Source organism: Astatotilapia calliptera, chromosome 15 (assembly GCF_964374335.1).
Source record: "Astatotilapia calliptera chromosome 15, fAstCal68.1, whole genome shotgun sequence".
Taxonomy (NCBI): Eukaryota; Metazoa; Chordata; class Actinopteri; order Cichliformes; family Cichlidae; genus Astatotilapia; species Astatotilapia calliptera.
The window spans coordinates 33,404,170-33,426,837 of record NC_137436.1 but is presented as its reverse complement, the minus strand read 5'-3'; the positions used below and the strand labels follow the sequence as shown (position 1 = coordinate 33,426,837).

At 41.1% G+C, this 22,668-nt stretch overlaps 1 protein-coding gene across 4 annotated transcripts; it reads right to left on the bottom strand.

The window, feature by feature from the left end:
• Nucleotides 1–58: 58 nt before the first annotated feature.
• On the bottom strand, nucleotides 59–17,862 carry LOC113037207 (uncharacterized). Of its 4 annotated transcripts, XM_080289959.1 has the most exons (25): nucleotides 17,109–17,861; nucleotides 16,796–16,882; nucleotides 16,404–16,527; nucleotides 16,222–16,324; nucleotides 15,494–15,607; nucleotides 15,290–15,406; nucleotides 13,531–13,691; nucleotides 12,901–13,047; nucleotides 12,581–12,683; nucleotides 11,993–12,121; nucleotides 11,639–11,821; nucleotides 10,897–11,150; nucleotides 8,977–9,831; nucleotides 8,431–8,521; nucleotides 8,145–8,232; nucleotides 8,022–8,053; nucleotides 5,608–6,189; nucleotides 4,789–5,478; nucleotides 4,316–4,438; nucleotides 3,889–4,017; nucleotides 2,633–2,825; nucleotides 2,374–2,498; nucleotides 2,051–2,241; nucleotides 1,795–1,928; nucleotides 59–1,698 (listed from the first exon to the last, which is right to left on the bottom strand). In XM_080289959.1, the coding sequence occupies exons 1-25, from the start codon at nucleotides 17,161–17,163 to the stop codon at nucleotides 1,466–1,468; spliced, it is 5,043 nt and encodes a 1,680-aa protein (XP_080146085.1). In that variant the 5' UTR covers nucleotides 17,164–17,861; the 3' UTR covers nucleotides 59–1,465. The 4 variants fall into 4 exon arrangements, with proteins under 4 accessions (XP_080146085.1, XP_080146082.1, XP_080146084.1 ...); XM_080289956.1 differs by having other exon boundaries at nucleotides 4,789–6,189; nucleotides 17,109–17,862; XM_080289958.1 differs by having other exon boundaries at nucleotides 4,789–6,189; nucleotides 13,531–13,619; nucleotides 17,109–17,862.
• Between the last annotated feature and the right edge of the window lie 4,806 nt (nucleotides 17,863–22,668).

The window sequence follows — 22,668 nt, the reverse complement described above, 5'->3', positions numbered from 1 at the left end:
CGTTTTAGTCTCAACATTCAGGGACGTCTACAACTGAAACAAAGTCAGCACAGCAGGATGATGATTACAATATTTATTTAAAAAAAAAAAAATGACATGGTTCAGGAAAAACACTGCTGGACTCGGCCCAGCCGTTTAACTACAATTAGAAGAACCACACAATCCATGAGCCTGTTCACTTCAAACTTGCCTGAAACGGCAGCTTCTGCTGTCACCGCTCAGTAATTTCCCCATAAGAGCAGAGCTCTAGGCCACATGACAAACCCTCTGCTTTTAGACAGACACTTAAAAATACAAAATTCATGCAAAGTACACACACAAGTCCAAAACAACATAGACACACACGTGGAATTCAAACTCATGCAACTGAATTTCATGCACAGAATAAATAATAAAAATCTTTAAATGTTCACCAAGTCTAACAGCACAGGCTGCCACTGTTTGTTTTTCTTCAGAATTTAACAGGAATTGAGCAGTTTGGCATCACTGGAACAGAGTCCACAAAAAGGATAACTTGTGCAAGAATGCATGTAAAACACACAATGGTCCCCTACACAAAAAAAAAAACAAAAAAAACAAAAACAAAAAAAAAAAAACAACCTCCACACTGAAAAATTATACAGAGTTCACAATGTACCAGAGCAACACGTGCAACGAGGTCTAAGAACCAACAATGACCTCAGGAAAAACTCATGTACACTGCACCCATCTGATGAGTATTAGGAGCCACTCCATTCAAGGGATTCTGCACAGAAAAAGAAATTAAAAACAAATATATTCTGTCATGTGTTATGATGACAATCTGAGTCATATTACAACGAAAATGTGGTATTAACTAAAGGAATCATTGAAAGTTGCATTGTGACAAATCCATTATTGCAGAAGATTTAAGAATAAATTCTGCAGAGCCCTTAATACTCAACATTCAGTGCATAAAGAACCACAGCAGATTACAGCTGGACTACCATGTGTAAAAGCAAGTATCATGTTTCACATAAAAGCAAAAACAATAAATAAGGTTTTTGACAATATCAGATTAATGCACAATTTAAAGCTGACACATCAAAATTTCTTCATGTTTCTCAATTGCATATTCTTGAAACAAAGACAGACATGAATTAAAGGGCAGCTTCAGTTTCAGCCCCTTAATCACAGAACATGAATATATTTAGGCTTAAGTTCTTGGGACACAGAAATTTAGAATTTAAGACACACTTAGAGGTTTTATAGTGATAGCAACGACAATAGTAATGATTGGAACGTTTTGATCAACTTCCTTATTGCCGTGTTAGTGGGCTGTATAGGAAGTGCATAAGGTGTAAGCAGGAAACCTCCACTAAAGAACAGGGGAGAGAAAATTAAGAAAAACACAAAAGATTCCACAGAGAGGGACAACAGCTGAGTCCCGCTGGCTCAGCAGCCAGCAGCACTGTTGATGAAATGAGCCATCAACCTTTCAGTCGATTCAGAAGCACTTCCTGAAGACTATCTGCGGTCCATACTCCTCGTATTCGTCCCGACTGATCCATGCAGAGGTAAAGGTAGGCATATTTGCCAACACTGCTCCTCCTCTCCACACTGAGGAGTCTCTATCTTTGGGGCTGGTTACACAAACACTGCCCCCCATGTCTGAGGGCAGCAGGCCTTTGATTTCATCCTGCAGTCGCTCAGGCAGGCCGGGCAGCAGAGTGTTCCCACCTTCAGGAAGAGAGGACAAAACAAATGGAAGCAGAATTTGGAAAACCATTGTACTTCAGATTGTAGTGCAACACCTTACCAAGAACCAAATGTTACCTGAAAGTACAATGTTTCCCAGGAAGCAGCGCCTCAGGTCAATGTCTGTGCTGAGGATTGACCTGTAGATGCTTTCGTGCATCCCATAATGGTCCCGTCCAATCAGCTCAGGTTTGAACAGAATCTCAGGTGCCCTAGATGAACAGGGGGTACACTCTGCTAAAGAGTCTGTGCTATACAACAAGCAAGGTGACCACAAGATCATTTCTAAAACTTAAGTGTTGGTAAAAAGCAGGAAGCAGCCCCCCAACATTACCTGAACCTCTCTGTGCTGAGGGTAATAATCTGCCCATCTGGCATGGTGTAATGCATCTCTCTGCAGGATGACTGCCCCCGATTTAGCTCATCTTCATAGTTGAGAGAGACACAGCAGCACTTCTCCTTCATCTCCCTCACTATCTCCTCCTCTGCTGTGGTACGCATGCACACTCCCTGTTCCCGGAGAAGCTTAAAGAACAAGCACAGCAAGCTGGTTTTGCCTCGTCTTTAAACTAAGTTAGGAACCATCCAGGGATTATGCCTTCCAAGCAATCAATAACATAGCTCCTACACTGGAGCATTAACAGAAGTGCTAAATACCTTTTTAAGATGCAGTGTAACATCTAATCCAGCCAGGGGAAAGCGTTGTACAGCATGAGGTAGACAGTATCCCTCAAACACAGGCACACTGTGGCTCACTCCATCCCCAGAGTCAAACACCACACCTATATCAAATACGCACAAGTAGGATCATAGGATCAGATTTGAGTGGTTTAAATACACCAAGCTGAACAAAGTCTTCAGACAAGCCATCATCCGTGTGCATCAATCAGTGCGGGAAGACGAGCGACTACAGTACCAGTGGTTCTTCCCGCTGCGTAGAGCGCGAGCACTGCTTGCATGGCTACATAGGTGAAAGGCACGTTGAAACACTCAAACATGATCTCAACCGCGTGCTGCCGATTCTTCAGAGGGTTCATGGCCGCTTCCGTCAAAAGAACCGGGTGATCTTCTGGTTCCACACGCAGCTGCTGGAACGTATGATGCCAGATCTAAGAGACAAAAAGTCAAGCACCAAGAGTAAATGAGCTTGTGGACAACCACCAATACTTTATTTCTCTTGAGGGAAGCATGTTAATGGGTGGGGAAGTTGCAAAGTGGGTGAGTTCTCAAAACACAGACATTCAAACTAGACTACCGGTAATCCACAGGGACAAATAGGTCTGCAGCTGCCCTCTAAGCCTCAGGAACATATTCCTATGAAGTGAGGCTTTTGACCGCATCAACACATATACACTGTGTGACCAATGATGGGATAAAACCAGGGTATTTGCTGAACGGATTTGTTATATTTGAGACTTGAACATAAGAAAACCATTTGTGCCTTTCCACTTTGCCAGCAAGTTTCAAGCAGCAGAGACTGTATGATAGATGAGCAAATGTACCTGTAACGATCAAGTATAAAATGAAACTTTTGCAGCCTTTAAGGCTGTACAGACTCTCCCACATGCCAATAGCAATTTTATTTATACAGCACATTTCATTATTACGTGTAAACTCGCTTTGTTTAACACAGCAGATAAAAATACTGACGGCCACCATCACTACTGCTCAGCCTCCTACCAGCTGCACCTCATGTTACCTCATTCTCAGGTTACTGTGTTCACAAAGCTGGGTGTACACGCCACCCGCAGGCCTGACACGATGACAACAATACCCCCTCAGCCTTTTATGGCTTAGGGGTAAAAATATTAAAACCAGTGCAGTAGCAAAATAAAACAGCATATTAAGTGTAAAGTTTTCTAGTCCATTTATGGATATATGCACAGCAGGACCACAATAACATGTTTTTAAACTGAATGTACACATTTTCCTCACATGTCAAGTACTACAAACAAAAAGGCTTTGGGTCGTGCCTCTTTCAAACTAAGCCTCATATTGCTGGAAAAGACATCCAACATCTTCAGCCAGCTGGGTCTGTGGAACAGCTGTAACCTGTAGTCAGTAATAGAGTTCCAGACGACACATCAATATACGTAACATTTAAGTACTAAAGGGGAATGATTCCGACATGAGTTTTTCATTTTCTAGTTGTTATGCAAACACGAGTCTCACCTTTTCCATTTCATCCCAGTTGTGAATGATTCCATTCTTTATGGGGTGCTTCAGAGTCAGAACCCCTCTCATGTGTTCTGCATCGTGACCAATGTAGGCCTCTCTTTCAAGGTTACCATTCAGTACTTCCTGCAAAGACAGGACACACACAAAAAAAAAAAAAAAAAGTATATTTATACCCACACTTTAAATCCCCAGTTTTCCTTATAGCTCAAAGTAGCTGTAGGCAGATGCCAACCGACTATAAACACACATCATGAGGCTGCTGCAATGAACAGACAAAGGATGCAAAGACCAAGGCAATTTATAGAATACATTTACTGAAAATATTTTGAAAAGAAACGCTCCATAAATATGTTTAAACATGTAGGGGCCAACCTAAGGGACACGAGTTAAAATCAAAGCTTCTAACAACGAATGCACTTACCTCATACTTTGGCACCCCAATTATTGTGGGGAATATAATGGTTGGTAGGTCTTGATCTGCAAATCCTGCCTTTATCAAACCAGAGCCTGAATCCAGTACAATTGGACTCTTGAAATCTGCAATCTAGAGATACAGACACAAGCTTTTTTTTTTTCCTTTTTAAAAAAAATAAAATAAAATTCCAGAGGTTCAAAAGCACTGAAATGATCTTTTAAGTTTATATTGTGACTACAACTTTATTTGTTTTCAAGTCTGGCCAGAGCTTTAGTCTATAAGCCCCATTTTAGTCATACATTCAAAGTATGTGTGCTCAGTTACACATGGCACACAGCAATTTAAAAGCCTGGGGTTGGGAGAAAGCTTTCATAAGAACTAAAAACTAATGTTGATGTTAGGCTTTTAAATACGAGATATACTTGATGTTCTAAATGAAGACAAAAAGGTGACAGCTGAAGTAGGATGTGCCCACGTACCTCCGTCATGGGGCTATAAAACTGGATCTGACTTTCAGGTGACCCAGAGATTCTCAGAGCCTCGGAGCTCTGAACGCCATCTAGTAGCTTTTCATTTGGTTCGTCTCTTCCACCCGAGTCAAACTCTAGAGGCTGATCAGCAGTCACTTGGGATACAGACTGTTCGAGCTGGTGGTCATCTGCAGGAGGTGAAGTGTGGATTTCCTCTGCTGACTGCACATGTAGTTTGAGTAAAGATGTGGGCATCTTTTCATTTTTAGTCATTATTTCAGACGAGCGCTGTAATGATGCCCAACAGTTCTCTGGGGGTACATGGTTATCGTTTTCATGTTGTGTTACATTTGGACTGGAAACCAAGCTGTGGCTGGTGTCTGGAGGCACATTCTCTGGCAGCTCTTCAAGTACTTCATTTTGTAGATGAAGTTGGCCTTCACCTACAAAATAATGATCTAAGGACTCCTCTGTGGAGTGAGGAGCTTCGAGTTCAGCACGGGCTTCATTCACAGGAAGCAAAGACTTTCTTGGCTTAGCTACAGGGGGAAGGAGTGATTTTCCACCTGGGTCAAAGGTGCCATCATCTACCCTCATTTCAGGGATTAAAGATGCTTCTGGACTGCATAAACTAGCAGACCTGGCCAATTCATTCCCATCGATGTATTGCGATTGGACCCCTGCCTCTTCTGAGGGTTCCTGTAAATCAAATACATTGTTCAAGGTAATTTTGTAATATACTGACAGACCAGTTGTACAACCACTAGCATCTTGACACTGGGAAAGTGGCAGTTGAGCCACATCTTGTGGTGAAGCCCCTTTGGTTACCTTAAGGTCTGAAACATCTTGAATAATTTTAGTCACACGTGTATTCACAGACCCATCCATGGCAAGGCTGGCGACTGATCTTCCAGAACCATTGGGAAAGAGATCACAGAGCACTCGATCATCATGTTCTTTTCTAGGCCTTTCAGTTATAGAACATTTTTTAAACCTTTCATCAATATCCTCATTCTGTTTCTCCAGCTCCTCCACCTCCCTCTTCTCCTTTTCCAGCTGCAAATGTGAAGCCTCCCTCTCATTGCGTGAAGTCAGTAACACATTTGTACCCACAGGTTTGCTCTCCCAGAGCTCAGTGTTGAGTTTCTCTTTACTGCATCGAAACTTGTTGATCTGCAAGTTCTCTTCCATGATTAACCCGTCCAGGATATGAACCTTTCTCAGTTCCATCAGCAGGTCTGGCTTGCTGTCAGATACCGTTGGAGCTTCACTGTAAAGCCCATCCGCATTAGCTTTAGTTTCACGTGCAGACCCAGCCGACACAAGGTCAATGAAACCGTCAGATTCTGCAGAGTCAACGCAGTCATCGAAACAAAGAACACCAGCTTCAGCCAGCTCGTAGGACGACATCTTAAAAGAATAAGGAAAAATATAGTGAATACCAAGGGACTATAAAACAAGCTGACAAACCTACTGTCACATTACCCACTGGTTTGTAGGCTTCCCTTCAGGCAAACTGAGTTTTTCCATTCTGGCCATCATCTACCCATTTTTTGGAACCAGCAGTAAATTAAACATGGTTTAAAGGTTTGAACAGGTAAGACTCAGATTGATATCAGGCCTTAACAGGGGCTGATATCTACTCTATTCTGGAATTATTTTCAGAACAACCATCAGCACAATAATTATAAGGAGTGAGTTAGACATTAACAAGCTAAAGATTACTGACATTTGTATTTAATATGAAAAGTTATTTGAATCAACATCTATTTGAGTCAGACATTTTATAAGACAAACCCCAGCATGTCTGTCAGCCTCTGATGATGAGGGTTTAGCCATTTCAACATAGCACAGTACTTTGCAAATTACATAAGAAAAATATTTTAGCCAAAACTGGAAACAAGCTTGTTTCACTACTTGAAACAAGCTCAATACAACCGGGCTACAAAAGATGACAGTTGTCCACCTGGCTCTGTGTAAAAAAGTATTTGCCTCACATACCTAATAATCATTGTGCCACTGGCTGTAACAACTGCAGTAAAGTGTTTGGGAGAACTGGCACGGAGTCTTTCATGTTACTGGGGAATTTTGTTTTATGAGAAAAGCCTATTTATTCATTTTTGGCCGACACTTGAGGTCCTTTAAATGTGCTATACAAATAAAGCCGACTTGACTTGCAGACGTAGACTTGCCAGACAAATTCAGATCATTTAACCAAAGCACTTTAACTTCAGGGCGTAAACTGATGGCCGGACAATCTTCTTGGTGAAGAGCAAAATTATTTACCGTTACCTGCCAACTAAATACATGCCAGGACAAAGTAATATTACACTATATGTGAAAGAATGGCAAATGCAAATCATAGGAAATAAAATTATTGAAGTTGAGTCAATAATTGAGCTGACTATACAGCAGTTTCCAAAGTCCTTGTACTTCATGACATCTGGGAATGACCAATTAAATTTTCCTCTAATGGTTAAAAATCCAGGGGTCCACCTGGTGATTACTATGAATCATGGCTGAAGTTGGAGAAAACCAATAATTACTGAAATAAATTTTTATTTTTGGGTAATAAAAATATCAAGTAGATTAATTACTTCTTACTATAAAAGGCTGGCATAACAGATCTGTCAAAAAGGAGAGTATAAATATAAACCTGAAAAGAATACCCTGAAAGCTGTACAACTCATGGGTTATACTTCATAGAGGAGTAGTCAGAGGCTCCTCACCCTAAAGAGGATCCAGGAGTTCTTACTTTAGTCTGTCACTCTTTTTCTCTAGCTTTCTGCTACGTGTGCATATGCTTAAGGCTCTAAACCCTAGGGTTGCTTTGTCTCGTTATTCTGTGTGTAGTTATGTGCTCCTTTGTTTTTGCATGACTGTTCAATAAACTCTGCTCTTTTTCAGAGGATCTTATTTAGTCCTTTGATATAAAATCCTAAAAAACAAACTGCAAGTGTGTTTTGATCATCTGAATGTAGACGGTCTGTGGGAATGACAGAAGAGGAGACGCTGCAGAGAGGCGTGTAAGACGGCAACTTGGGTTCCCGTTTGGATCGTTTAATAAATTTGGCCAGATTTCCCAGAAAGGAGAGTTGCTCCCAAAGTGGGATAAATCCCGTCTCTCCTAACAAGACCAGGTTTCCCCCAATAGTTTATAAACCACACATCAGTTTCACATTTTGTCCATCTTCCTCTTACAGTCCAAAGACATCCCTGGACCTGTGCCTTGTGTAACTTACCTCTTTTTCCGTGCCATAGAGGCATAGAGTAACTGAAACAAACCGATATCGAAAATTAATAGAATCTGTAACAAAGAACTGATCTGCTAGATGCTTCACCCACCGTATCAAGCTGGTCCTCACCATCACACAATCGCCAGACACCCTGCCTGTCCTCTGTCCTCAGCAGTGCATCTAGCACAGCTTCCTGAGCCAGAACATTTTCCTCCTCCTGCAAAATAAAAACGAATAGTTATGTCTATAACTTCTGTTCCCTTTCAGTCGATTCACTCAGTACACTGGACACGCGAGGGCGTGATATCCCATACTTATGCGTTGTACCGAGTGAATCGACTGAAAGGGAATCCGTTCTGTCCAGAAGTCACAACAACCAGCACGGTCTTCATTTCTCAAACGATCCCCCTCTCACCTCTAATATTTCATCAGCCTTGTCCAAGATATTCTCCACTTCCCTCAGACCTTCCTCTTCCTTCACATCCCAGTCCTTCATGGACAACTCGCTGAAAAGTTGCGAGGGGAAATAAAATAAGGCATTAGGCAATTCTTCAATCTGCCTTTTCCCAGTTTACCATCCTTCCTTCAACTCTTTCATCTGACCCTCATTAATTTGCTGCCATAAGGAATCAAAGTAGACAATACAGTGTCTGTATGTTATGATGAAATGTAACAGTAGGTGCCACTGGAGGAATTTTACTGGTTCAGAATGCAGTTTGGCAGGTGATCATGCCTGATCAGTCCTCATCATAAATTGCAATAAATCAGAGTCCCCTTATGTGACAAATCTAATTATTTTGTCACTTGTGACCAACAATAAAAAATATAAATTAAAAAAAGATTACTCGTGTAGGATCTGTGTAACAACTGAAATTTCAATACCACTGCTGAAATTTCTTTGAGAATAGCACACTGTAGGAGAAGCAACATACTGATCGACATTTGAAGCCAAACAAATTACCCATCATCATCATCATCATCATCATCGTCATCATCTTGATTTTGGTCATGAAGGTCATAAGAATCCCAGAGTAGAGTGGGAACCCCCTCTGTGGAACAGATGGACTTGTCTCTTCCTTCAATAACGGTGCTGGAGAGAACACTGCAAATGGGACTTAGTTCAGGATGTTCCACACAACTTTGTGGATGTAATATCCAGTCCCTGCTCTGTGATCCTTTGGGTTCTGTGCTCCTTAAAACCTCCGGTGTAGGCTGAATTTGAGACCTGCTAGCCTGGGTGCCACTGACATGCTCATCTGAAGAATCGTGATCAACTTTTTGAGGTGCTGGATTTTGTGTACTGCTGACAGTGTAAGAGTTTTCCAAATCCTCTACCGGCAAGCTAAGCCAAGGGTTACTGGACACAGCAGCTATGCGCTTTACTTTGATCTCAAACTGATTCAGCAAATCAGCTTTAGGAGAGCTTCCTATAGAGCCCAAGTCATGCTCCTCTCTGTGAGCCCTATCTGAAACACTGGAAATAATGTCATGGATTTGAGGCGGGCTTGAGGCAGGTATTGCAAAGTCTCTGGTTGCAGCAAACGGGGAGGACGGTTTGCCCGTAGCTGACACCAACCCTGAACCTCCGGACAAGGGAGATGTTCCAAAGACATGGGCAACTTCTTTACCACCTTTACATTTAGCGAGGTTTGACTCTGAAACATGGTGTGGCACAGGTTTTGACGTGGTAGAATCAGCAGATAAGAGATTCACATGGTTGCCCCTCAGTAACTCATACTGCCACTGTAGGGCCATCTGGAGTTGTTCGACAGCCACTGGTCCTGAAGAGCTTAGAAGTTTCCTCAGTGTCAAGCACCTGGCGAATAAAAAATAAATAGAAAATGAAATAATGGCACCAGAAAAAAAAAAATTAATGTGGTAAACTGGTGTGGCTGGCTGCTCAGCCAAACTGTCAAATGTTATTTGACATACTGAATATTTGGGTTGAATGGGTGATGGGATCAAAACTAATTGAGCAGCCATAAGCTACAAACGCTGATCAGCCGATTAAATCTATTCCAAATATTACTCCATCTGCTAAAGGAGAAAATAAATTATATGATTCAGTGACAGCATGAATAAATAAAGAATCCAGTGGACCAATGAATACAGACGACGACAACAACGACACTGGAGTAAAACCATTTAAATTGCCATCATCTGTCAAACTTTCATTTGATTGCTGAATCAGTTGTTCAACTGAAGATAAAAATATAGATCACACAACGGACACAACTTCTAGATGTGATATTTCACCCAGCAAAGACTCATTTTGGCGATTCTGAGTCCAAGTGAAGACATTTCATCTTTCAAAAAGTCACTCAAGTGTCAACAAAAATAAAAAACTAAACAAAATGGATGAATGTTTGTTTCTCATCATTTAATTAAAAGGTTAAACTTTGATAGAAATTGATTTCATCTCTGGTACACCTCTTTTTGTGGCTTGTAACTCATGCAAATCACAAATTCAGCAGCTCAAATTAGAATATTTCATTCAAGTTTGAGTAAATTACTATTGAAAAATAAAGTTGATTCATAGCATCATAGCAGGTCAAATTCTCAAAATGAGGAGCTGCACTTGAGTGCTTCATTCCTTACCCTTCCTACAAGAGTACACACTGGATGATCTTTTATGAAAGGACAACATACTTATACATATTCAGTTTTTAACCAAGTCTGCTTTCCTGAAGAGGACCAAGCTTCCTGCTAACAGCCCATAAATGACATTTGGTAACGGCAGTCTCAGAAAGCTGCTACTTTTCAACAAATTTTTGCACAAAACTGCAAGAAAGTTGATAATTGATGCACACGCACACCTTATTTGCTTGCACTCAAGGTACGACTTTGTACACAACAGTTGAAATGGAATCAATCACATCACCTTTGAGACATTTGTTTCCCCATCTGCTGGATCTCATCATCTGGGATTGCATTTGCCAAATGAGACAGATGGAGCAGCTCCTCCATTTCTGGAGGGGGATTGTTCTTCAGAAAAGTGGACAGCCTCCATCTCCACCCAGGCATCATCCCCCAGTTCTTCTGCTGCAGCTGGATGGAGGAAGCCTCTTCACGAACACCCGACAGGAGCTCCTGGAGGAAGTTCTGGCAAAGGACCAGACTGTACCAGCAGCTGGCCTAAACAGGTAAACGGCATAATTTCTGCTATTCTTGGGGGTGGGGCCAATTTATTTTAGACAACAGTAACCAGGTATGGCAATAACAAAGACTCAAATTTTTGAGCAACATCATCTTTTAAGTAGTTAAAAAGCATTTGTCCTTGAAATTAAAAATGCACACTGGCTGTAATTAGACAGCACAGGATGATAGAAAAATGTTAGTAAGCCAGTTGGATGATAGGTCAGTGTGATTTGAAAGAGGATGTCTGGCACATGTGGAGTGAAAAAAATAAAAACTACTGTCAGTGATTACAGTCAGTAAAGGTATTTTTGTTGTTTTGTTTAACGTGGCAAGCATTACCTCACAAGAGCAAGACAAAAAGCTGTTGATGGTTAGCTTAGGTTCCAAAACAAAAGTTCTTCCAATGAATCAAATGCGCTGCTGATGTTCATGCCACAGTTACGAGCACTTGGTATTACCGCGTCTGTAAGTTTTCCGCAACTTGCCTTGCTGTAGTAGCGATGGTAGCTGGAAACTGCTCTGAGGGTTTGCAGAATCAAGTTCACGGCAGAGTCAAGTTTGTCCTTCAGCCTCTCCAGATCTGCAGCCCAGCTCCCTGTGGGCTGACTGTCCAAGGGGAGAATCTCTGCTGAAGCCTGGATTACATCTTCAGCCCAGCGAACAAGTGCCTGGTAGGTGAGAGGTAACCTTTACTTCAAGCATAAGTTAACAGCATCCGTAACACAGTTAGCAACACTAATGTTACAAACAACTAGGATTTAACTAAACCGTGGTGTAATCTAATCGAGGTCGATCTATGTTGCAAGGTAAGATTCATAACATGCAAGCTAAAGCCATACCATAGCAGGAGTGTGGATGGATGCTTCAAATTCAGACACCAGAATCACAGCTTTTGTAGGGTCCTTGGCAATCTCTACTTTGAAGGGCTGGATCTCCTCTTGAAGAAGAGTTTCAATCTTCTCAGAAACCTGTAAGCAAGCGTCAAGAACACCCAACATCCGGTTGCCTTTATTTGCGGATCGGTTGTTGTTCCCCAGTTACTGGGGGAGCTGATAATTTTCTTCAAGTGGTCACTCAAAGTAGTTTTCCACAAACACTGAGCCGTTTATACTAACACGATTATCTGTACTTTTATCTAGTTCTGTACTTAGCTACACGCCCAAGGCCATTTTTAAAGATGAGAACCGCACCCTTGACAATTCACAATCAGAAAATGATTTAATAGTTCATATTTTAAGGTTATCCAGATGTACAAAGCCACATTTGTCCTGTGGATACTCAGTTTTGTGGTCAAACATTCCCCACTCTGCTCAAACCAAAACAGCCCGAGTAAAGTGACTCAGGTCATTTAGGTTTTGGTTTAGACCACTAGGTTTGAAAAATTTTTTAAAGGAAACCATTACATGTGGACTCGCTGTTAGACCCACCTGCAGCGCATTATCACGCAACTGGAACACACGTAGCCTTAAACGAGCTTTAGAAAACAGCTGCTGCCACAGCAACTCCACTTTTTCCACAGCAGCAGTTATCCTGTAATTAAATGGCACATCAACTCTTAAAAGCGTCCGATACAGTTTCTTAGAGTAGCAAAAAACATTAATCTTGGATAATCCTTAGTCATACTGGCATTTTGCTTTAGCTGATGTGAAATGGGATCATTACAAAACTGCTGTATGGACTTTTTGGTGGATTAAGATAAAGAACCCATTTTCATGACTTGACACAGAGATCTGGCTGCCTGCAGTACCTGCTGTGGTTCTGGAGCATATCAAAGGCCATCTGAGTGAAGAGGGCAGTTCCAGCCATATCCTGGAAGCACGGCTCCCTGTCAGGCCAACGCAGCTTCCCCACCAAACTCTCACAGTTCCTCAGTAGCTCCTCCAGCCCCAACTCCCTGATCACATCATACATGTGGGACAGTAAGCTTTAATGTTTACCTGTGAAACGCCCCTAGATTGGTCAGAAGCTGCCAACACCACCTCTTTCATCTGAACGTGCAGGGGTAACCCTGGGTTAACTTGATAACCAGCTTTCTGAAACAGTTTATCCTGATCGACAGTGTTAGAGTAAGCCGCTTCACATAACAGAAAGATACCCACAGCACGTTGAATGAGTTTCCTAGTATAGGGCCCGAATTAGCAACTAGAGCACATTATTTACTCTTGATGGTACTAATATTATACCATGAATACAAGACAAAACAAGTGTTACACCAAACAAGCATCTGTGCACATCCCCCTCTGCCGTCCTGCTGCTATAAGGTTTATATTTCAGTGAATATTTGATTGACAAAAATATTGCAGACAAGAAAGTGCCACACCCTTTTTTAGACTGCAGCTGCTTGATAAGATCATAACCAAGAAGGGGCAATTCTAACCTCCTGAGCTGCTGAAACTTGGCTTCAGTGCCTAAGCAGAATTGCCGGAGCTCGCTGACGGTGGTGGGCAGTGGCAGCCTGGACAGAGCCTGCAGTGCAGAGATGCATGAAGGCAGCCGCTGGACTACAGACACAAACTCCTGGACAAATGCATCAATCTCCTGCAGGAAGCAGCATGAGTCAGAGATCATCAAAATACATCTGTGCACCCAGGATTTCACAATATGAGACTTCACTACTGTTTATTTTAGACAGCTTTAAGGTGAGCATGAGTTTAAGGCTACTCATTTTCCCGATTTAGTTATGTCAACAGTCGATTAAGTTAACCAAATCCCAATTCAGTCTATGGGGATTGTATCCCAAGTAGTATCCTAAATAGGTTTCCCCACAGGCAAAGAGGTGCCACAGTTAACAGTCATGGCCCAGCTGAATATGACTGAATGGATAATTAATGGAAAGAGGGCTCCTTTCAATGGCTAATAAGATCAGCTCATTATGCAAGGCATTTGCACAAGCTTCATGGTGGTGACCAATAAGAGGTGCTGGCTGCTCAAACAGATCTCTGCATCTATGCTCGCAATAAATATTCAATGGATTCTGACCTATTGTTAGTTATTAGTGGATTACCAGAGAGACCGTTTCTCACGTCACACTTGAGCAGAAACATTTCAACATACACACAAATCCCCCGATTAATCATAAGACTGATTCTTAAGTCTTGCTATCAGACTAACGGTTGTGTTAAACAAATATAACAAATTAGTTAGAATGGTTGGCTTAAAGTTGGTTGGAGCAGACAATCATCAACATAATCACCCATTAAAAAAAAGTATCCTTAAACACTGAACTTTCAGCTGCTCTTCCAGCTTATTCCTATGACCAAAAGCTTTGGAAAGGAAACATGACTACATCGTCATATATCTAAATAACAGGCAGGACAGACATTCATTTCTTCATCTTACTCATACCTCTTTATAGATGCACACATTACAAGTAGAAAAGCTCATGTTAAATTCCATATTTGTAGCTACCTTTGCTACAGTTGGTGCATGACAAGTTGTTCCCCAGAGAAGCAGCAGCATTTTAATACAGGAGTTTCTCTCTTCCTTCAGCTGATCCCTTTTGGGCTCACAATTGTCACCTGCATCAATTTTATTCTATCACTAGTATTGTCTTCTGTCACCCCAACCCCTCTCATTACATCCATGAATCTTCTGAGGTCTTCCTCTTTTCCTTCTGCTTGGCAGTTCGATCTTCATCATCCTCTATATAATTTACCCACTATCCCTCCTCTGCACATGTCCAAACCATCTCAGCCGTCTCTCTGATGGACTCGTTTCTAATCATCTGATTTTCATTCCTCTTCTGACACTCCTAACTTCCTAATACAGTACCACATCTTGGCACCTTATCATATACTTTGTGTAGATCCACAATTGCACAGTGAAGCTCCTTCAGAACTTCTCCATCAATATTCTCAAAGCAAACATCACATCTGTAGTGCCCTTTCTCAGCATGCTGCTGTTCACAGCAACTCCTTCATATCTTCATTGTATGGCTCATCAACTGCACATCACATTCCTCTGGCACACTTACTCTCTGGGATTGTTTCCATCTGGTTAAAGTCCACTCCCTCTGTCCCATATATCACCACAGATATGTGATTAAGACCACAGGCCCTTACCCTCTGTATCCTCTTCACAGTGATTTTTCTACACTTTCTAAATGAAACTGGTCTCGCAGAAAGCAGCATCACTACCTTAATGAAGGCAACCCAGCTCTGATGACGGTACATGAGGTATCCACCCAGTGACCATGGTAGCTGGCTTCGATCAATGTAGTTCTGGAGCTCTGGGATTTCTCTCAGAAGAACCCTCTACAAAATGTTTATAAAAGGAGATCAGAACTGCTCACGTACATTAAATCTCAACAAAGTCTGTGCATAACAGTTTGATATACTCACTTTGAAAGAAGCAGGATAATCCTTCGATGGAGCCAGCAGCTTCAGCATTAGCTTCTCAAGATCCTTTTTTTTGGGCTGAAGGATGTACACAGTGTGGACTGTGCGCTTTTGTAGCTAAAAAAATAAAAAAAAAATAAAAAAAAAAATAAAAAAAAAAAAATAAAAAAAAAAAAAAAAAGGAAAATAAAAATTTGCACCAACAATTATTCTTGGTTTTCCTCAATGAAAACACATGGTTGCTCATACGGCACTCAATCACACAGCAGCAAGAGTTTTTAAAATGGCTTCATTGGTTAAGTAAACGCAAACATCTCTGAAACCCTTTGCCTCATCTTCAATTCTTCAGGCATTAGATTCATGCAACATTTTCTCCAGTTTGACTCCCCAAAAGCAACAACACATAAAATGTAAAAAATGTATCGCTAAATGAAAACCTTCATTCTGGGTTTCTACATTTTTGTCCTTCCACAGGTTAGACAGCTGACGTCTAAACAATATTTCATTATTATTTGGGACTCAAATTCTTCAGAGTACTTTGGGGTTTATACTTTGTTCACAAAAAAGTAAATAATACAATTCATATTCATCACAATTCAACAGCAGCCTGCTGGGTAATAAAATCATGTCTAAAAGCATTTCAACATAGAACTTCAGTCTAAAAAAAGTAAACCATCATCTTGAAAAGGTCTCACAATGTAGCCACACACTCCACTTCATCATAACAATACCTCAAGCAGCAGTAGAGTCTCGACAATGAAACTGATGGTAGAGAGTGAGACATCCCTCAGATCAGCCACGACTGACACCATGCTCTGCTTTTCCAGTTTCTTACTGTCAGAGAGAAACAGTCCAAACATCACTGTACACACAAACACAGTGCAAAAAAACGTGTTTGTTGAATTCCACCTACTTGTGCTGATACTGAAAGTAATTTATGAAGTCCACCACTTCAGCTTTGCTGAGGTCTGAGGAGAGTTTGTATTGCCCATCCACTGGGAACATAACCAGAGGGCAACCATGTTGATCAAAAGTACCTAAAAAGCCAGATAAACCCATTATGTGCAAATTTTAGGGATGAAGAAGGAAAATAAAATGAAAGAGGCCTAGACATCCGGTCCGAGTTAAGGACATTTTCATGTGGCTGCCAGTTTTGCCAAAATAAATGAAACATTTAAAAAAGAATGAGTATCACCAGGAGTGGAGGAGTTCTAAAGCCTTCACACAAGCTCTCTTAGGTCTCACACTTTCAAACATTTATGAATACAGCAGGCACATGATACACAAATGTGGGTTAATAGCTACCAGGGAATAACACCGCTCCGGAGCTGAGCACATGATCCGCAGGCAGGGTCGGGGAGAGAGCACTCTCCTGCAGCGGCTCCGGGACGTCTGAAAGGGTTGGGAAGAAATTATTTTTATTGGCTCACACCCGAAAACTCCAACAGTCCATAATATCTGACCGCTCCAGCAAATTCCTCAGCTCCACACAAAAAGTTGGCTAAAAAGTTCATCAGTGCTTCAGTCATGAACCCAGCGAGGTGTCTGTGTGCTGTGGCTCCATGGGAGCAGCACTGACCGGCTCACCCTCACCGAGCGACACTGGTCTCTCTCCTACCTTTTGCGCGTCGGCTTATCGGAGATTCTCCACTCCTGGCTCGTTTCCAGGACATGTTTGCGCCGTAAGCGAATTCTCTGTGTGTCTCCGAACCGGACTCGACACTGAGAAGTTCTACTGCGGGGCAGCAAAACAAAGACGGATTAACCCCGGCTGCTCTCTGCCTCTTTCCGCCATCTCACAGCCACCCCAATCCACCTGACTGAATCAGCTCCAATGACTGAGGGCTGCTCGCTTCTTTTATAAACCAGGAGGGCGGAGGAAACGCCGAGAAGGACGGACAAAAAGTGAAGCCCACCAACCGACTCTGCTCAACAAGCAAGTCATTATTATATACAGCACTAAGCCCGTGAGAAATATGTGTTTGAAGTTAACGTTTCTTGTTTCATAATGGCAAGAGACACAAACAACACAAAATGACTGCAAATAGATCCGACAGAGACAGTCAGACTCAGACAGAACACAACTCGCAAAAAAAAAAGACCACAAAGAGAAAAGTCAAAAAGATACACAATAAAGAGACACCAAAAGACCTCAAATAGACAAAAAACAAACAAAAATCATTCAGAGACTATTAACTTCAGAGCATCCGGTTCTAAATTTTTGTTGCACAACATTCCCATCCCTCCTCATATTATGTACAAATACTAATGTGAAAGCTGGATCAGCAGATACAATATTTTTCATCACTTTGAGGCTTGAACTGAAACTATTTACCTCCATAGAGCAGGCCACTAATGCCTCAAGTGTTTCCTTTTGTGTAAGAACAAGTTCCATTGTTCCTCACTTGACTGGTCTGACTGCATGTCTCATGACAGGCAGTGTTTGTTTAACACGGTCAAGCTAAACAGCACCATTCAACTATGCAGTTTCTGGAGACATTGCAGTGGGATTGGTCTATTTTGTGGGTTGGGCGGTGGTCAGGGGTAGAGGTCCTGTGGTCCAACCTCCGGTTGACAAATCTACCTTTGGATTGTAAATGGTAAGTGGATTAGTTCTTTTCTACTCTACTGGAGTACTCAAAATGTTTTATCCCATTTACCCATTTAAATGGCCTGTAAACGGTAAATGGCCTGTATTTGTATAGCGCTTTTACTAGTCCCCAAGGACCCCAAAGCGCTTTACACAACCAGTCATCCACCCATTCATACACACATTCACACACTGGTGATGGCAAGCTACATTATAGCCACAGTCACCCTGGGGCTACAATGTTATACGAACACTTGCCCAAGGATACATTGGCATGCAGACTAGAACAGCCAACCTTCCAATTAGTGGACGACCTGCCAAATCTCCTGAGCTACAGCCAGCCTTCAAATTGGTTTGGAAAAAATGATCCAGGCCATTATGCAGCCGATGCTGGTGCATCTACTCCAGCTCAAAGGGAAAGCCACTGTTGGGTCTGTGATAGAATCCTAGGCCCATGCCCTTCCCACAAACAGGATGATGGAGGCATGGAGTATGACATCACGTATCTGGTGGAAGAAGTAAAGAATCTAAAGTGCCTCTGATCTGTCCATCGCTGGCAGGGAAGGGATCTGAGCTGGTGATTGAGACTGAGAAATACTGGCTAGATATAACTGAGCTTACCTCAACAGCTTGGGATCTGGAACCTCCCCCTGCCCACCCCTTTTCACCAAGTGCAACTCCAGTCAGCTGAGTTTCTTGGTCATACACAGAAGTAAAGGTAAGTAGTATTGGTACTAGCGATGACAGGAGGACAGAAACTTCAGTCTTTCTGTACTTTCCTGAAGTGATATAGTTCACCTTGCTTGTGGTTATCTGCTGTTAGAGTTAAACTTGTAGCTCCAATCTGCAGTACACTGGCATTACATGAAAATGGGTCAGGGGTAATGTAGTGAATAATATATGTTATGGACCCATATGCTTTCTCTGTAGCATCTGAAAAGATATGAATGCTGTGTGTGGAGTCTGACAGGTCTGGGATGCACATAACATCTTCGAAGAGGGAGAGCATGGAGCAGTTTAAGTTCACTCTCCCAGGTGTGCTACAGCTGGAGCAAGTCGTGTGGCAGGTTTGAGCCATTTCGCTCTTCTCTAGCTCCAGAGATTCTTCACCAGTGTTTAAGCCACGTTTTATTTAAACATTTACTTTTTTTTATTTAAGCCAGAGCAGTGTAGGGAATAAGCATGCCAAAAAGATGGTATTGTCTGGGTAGGACCCAATTGGTGTTGTGCATAGTGAACTCAGTGTGCTCTGCATGACTTGATAGTTCATGATGACAGGCTTACAATGATACTGAAACCCTATACTCCGTTTTGGTGTCTCTGCCCCATCAGGTGATAGCTAGATCTCACTGCTCTCCAATATTTTCTGCACCAAAGAGTAAAAAAGTGAAATGTGGATTATTAAACATTAGGTGTCTCTCTTCCAAGTCTCTGTTAATACATGACTTAATAATTGATCAACAAATCAATTTATTGTGCTTTACAGAAACCTGGTTAGAGCAGGATGATTATATTAGTTTAAATGAATCAACACCCCCGAGTCATTCTAACTATCAGAAACCTCGAAGCACAGGCTGAGGGGGCGGTGTGGCAGCAATTTTCCACACCATCCTATTAATCAGCCAAAGCCCAAGACAGACTTTTAATTTGTTTGAAAGCCCGATGCTTAGTCTTGTCTACCCCAGCTGTAAAACTCAAAAGCCAGTCTTATTTGTTATCATCTATCGTCCACCTGGGCCTTACACAGAGTTTCTGTCTGTTCTTCCTTTTAGCATCTACATCCATGTAGATGCTAAAAATGACAGCCTCAACACAGCATTTAATCTGTTATTAGACTCAATTGGTTTCTCTCAAAATGTAAAAGAACCCACCCAACACTTTAATCACACTCTAGATCTTGTTTTAACATATGGCATAGAAACTGAACATTTAACAGTGTTTCCCGAGAAGCCACTCTTGTTGGATAATTTTCTGATTACATTTAAATTTACAATAATTGATTACACAGCAGTGGAGAGTAGACTTTATCACAGTAGATGTCTTTCTGAAAGCGCTGTAACTAAGTTTAAGAATATAATCCACCCACTGTTATCATCGTCAATGCTCTGTACCAACACAGAGCAGAGCAGCTACCTGAATGCTACTCCAACAGAGGTCGATTATCTTGTTAATAATAATTTTACCTCCTCACCACGTATGACTCTGGATACTGTAGCTCCTGTGAAAAATGCAGCTTCAAATCAGAAGTACCTGACTCCGTGGTATAATTCTCAAACACATAGCTTAAAGCAGATAACTTGTAAGCTGGAGAGGAAATGACATGTCACACATTTAGAAGATCATCATTTAGCCTGGAGAAATAGCTTGTTGCTTTATAAGAAAGTCCTCCGCAAAGCCAGAACATCTTACTATTCATCATTGATTGAAGAAAATAAGAACGACCCCAGGTTTCTCTTCAGCGCTATAGCCAGGCTGACAAAAGTAAGAGCACTGTTGAATCAACCATTTAATATTAACTAGTAATGACTTCATGAACTTCTTCACAACTAAAATTTTAACCATTAGAGAAAAAATTACTCATAATCATTTCACAGATGTAATATTATCTACAGCTACTTTCATGAATTGATATTCATTTAGACTCTTTTTCTCCAATTGATCTTTCTGAGTTAACTTCAATAATTACTTCCTCCAAACCATCAACGTGTCTTTTAGACCCCATTCCTACAAAACTGCTCAAAGAAGTCCTGCCAATCTTAAATATGATCAACCTATCTCTAATAATCAGCAAAGCACCACAGGCCTTCAAGCTGGCTGTAGTTAAACTGTTACTTAAAAAGCCATCTCTAGCCATCTCTTAGCTAATTATAGGCCAATCTCTAACCTTCCTTTCATATAAAAAACCATTGAAGAAGTAGTTGTCAAACAGCTAACAGATCATCTGCAGCGGAATGGCTTATTTGAAGAGTTTCAGTCAGGTGTCAGAGCTCATCACAGCACAGAAACAGCTTTAGTGAAGGTTACAAATCATCTTCTTATGGCCTCTGACAGTGGACTCATCTCAGTCCTGCTAGACCTCAGTGCAGCATTCAATACTGTCGACCATAATATTCTATTAGAGCGATTAGAGCATGCTGTACATGTTACAGGTACTGCACTGCAGTGGTTTGTATCATATCTATCTAGTAGACTCCAATTTGTTCATGTAAATGTTGAGTCCTCTTCACACACTGAGGTTAATTATGGAGTTCCACAGGGTTCAGTGCTAGGACCAATTCTGTTTACATTATACATCCTTCCTTTAGGCAGTATCATCAGAAGACATAGCATAGATTTTCACTGCTATGCTGATGACACACAACTCTATCTATCTATGAAGCCAGATAACACACACCAATTAGTTAAACTGCAGAAATGTCTTAAAGACATAAAGACCTGGATGGCTGCTAACTTTCTGCTCCTTAATTCAGATAAAACTGAGGTTATTGTACTCGGCCCTGAAAATCTTAGAAATATGGTATCTAACCAGATTCTTACTGTGGATGACATTACCTTGGCCTCCAGTAACACTGTGAGGCACCTTGGAGTCATTTTTGACCAGGACATGTCCTTCAATGCACATTCTTTCTTCCATTTGGGTAACATCTCTAAAATTAGAAATACCCTGTCTCAGAGTGATGCTGAAAAACTAGTTCATGCATTTATTAATTCTTGGCTGGACTAATGTAATTCAGGATGTTAATTATTAATGTTAATATGAATTTTCACAATTGTAAATTTGTTGCTTTTTTGCTATTATAGTTTTTCAGCTTAATTATAGCATCCTTCACTTGCATTAACTCTTTGGGCCTAAAGAGTTCATGTTAAAAACTATGAAATGCAAGATCAGCTTTTGGAATCAAATCCAGATCTTTTATATGAATTCATCACACAATAACAAGGGAACAGGGATCATCAGGCTAGCAAACTGCTCTTCGTGCAGTCATTCCATTAATTTTGACCCTATCATAACTTTATCCTAAACTAGTCACACTTTTTCACACATCTTGCTTGTTTGATTTGAAATCATTCGTTGTGCTGTACAGGGGGAAAAAAAATACAAAACAAACAAAGAAAACTCTTATGTACCTGTGTTTGCTGTTTGGTCAAATGTGTCTGCCTAACCAGCCTGGATATTTATTACTCAATACTGAAACTGTGATGACTTCATATTTGCCAGTGGAATGCCTTCAACAAGTGTTGTGTTTGCATAATAATTCCTTTTATGAACTTCTTCATTTATGCACCCAACAAATCTTGCGCAATTCAAGCTACAAAAACCATTCAGTTATCATCCCACCCAGCAAGTGTTAATATAGAAAAACTACTCAGCTACTAAAGACTGAAAGGAAACATTTTCAAACAAAAAAAACGAAACTGAAATGTGTAGTCTATATACATTTTAATTTCAATTCAATTTTATTTATACAGACTTTTATTTAGTTACTGTGTTATGTGAAATATGTAAAGTTTCAACAAAATAACTATCAGAGAATGTTTTTCCCTAATGCCCCACCTTCATAACCATGTCAGGAACATTCCCTGAAGG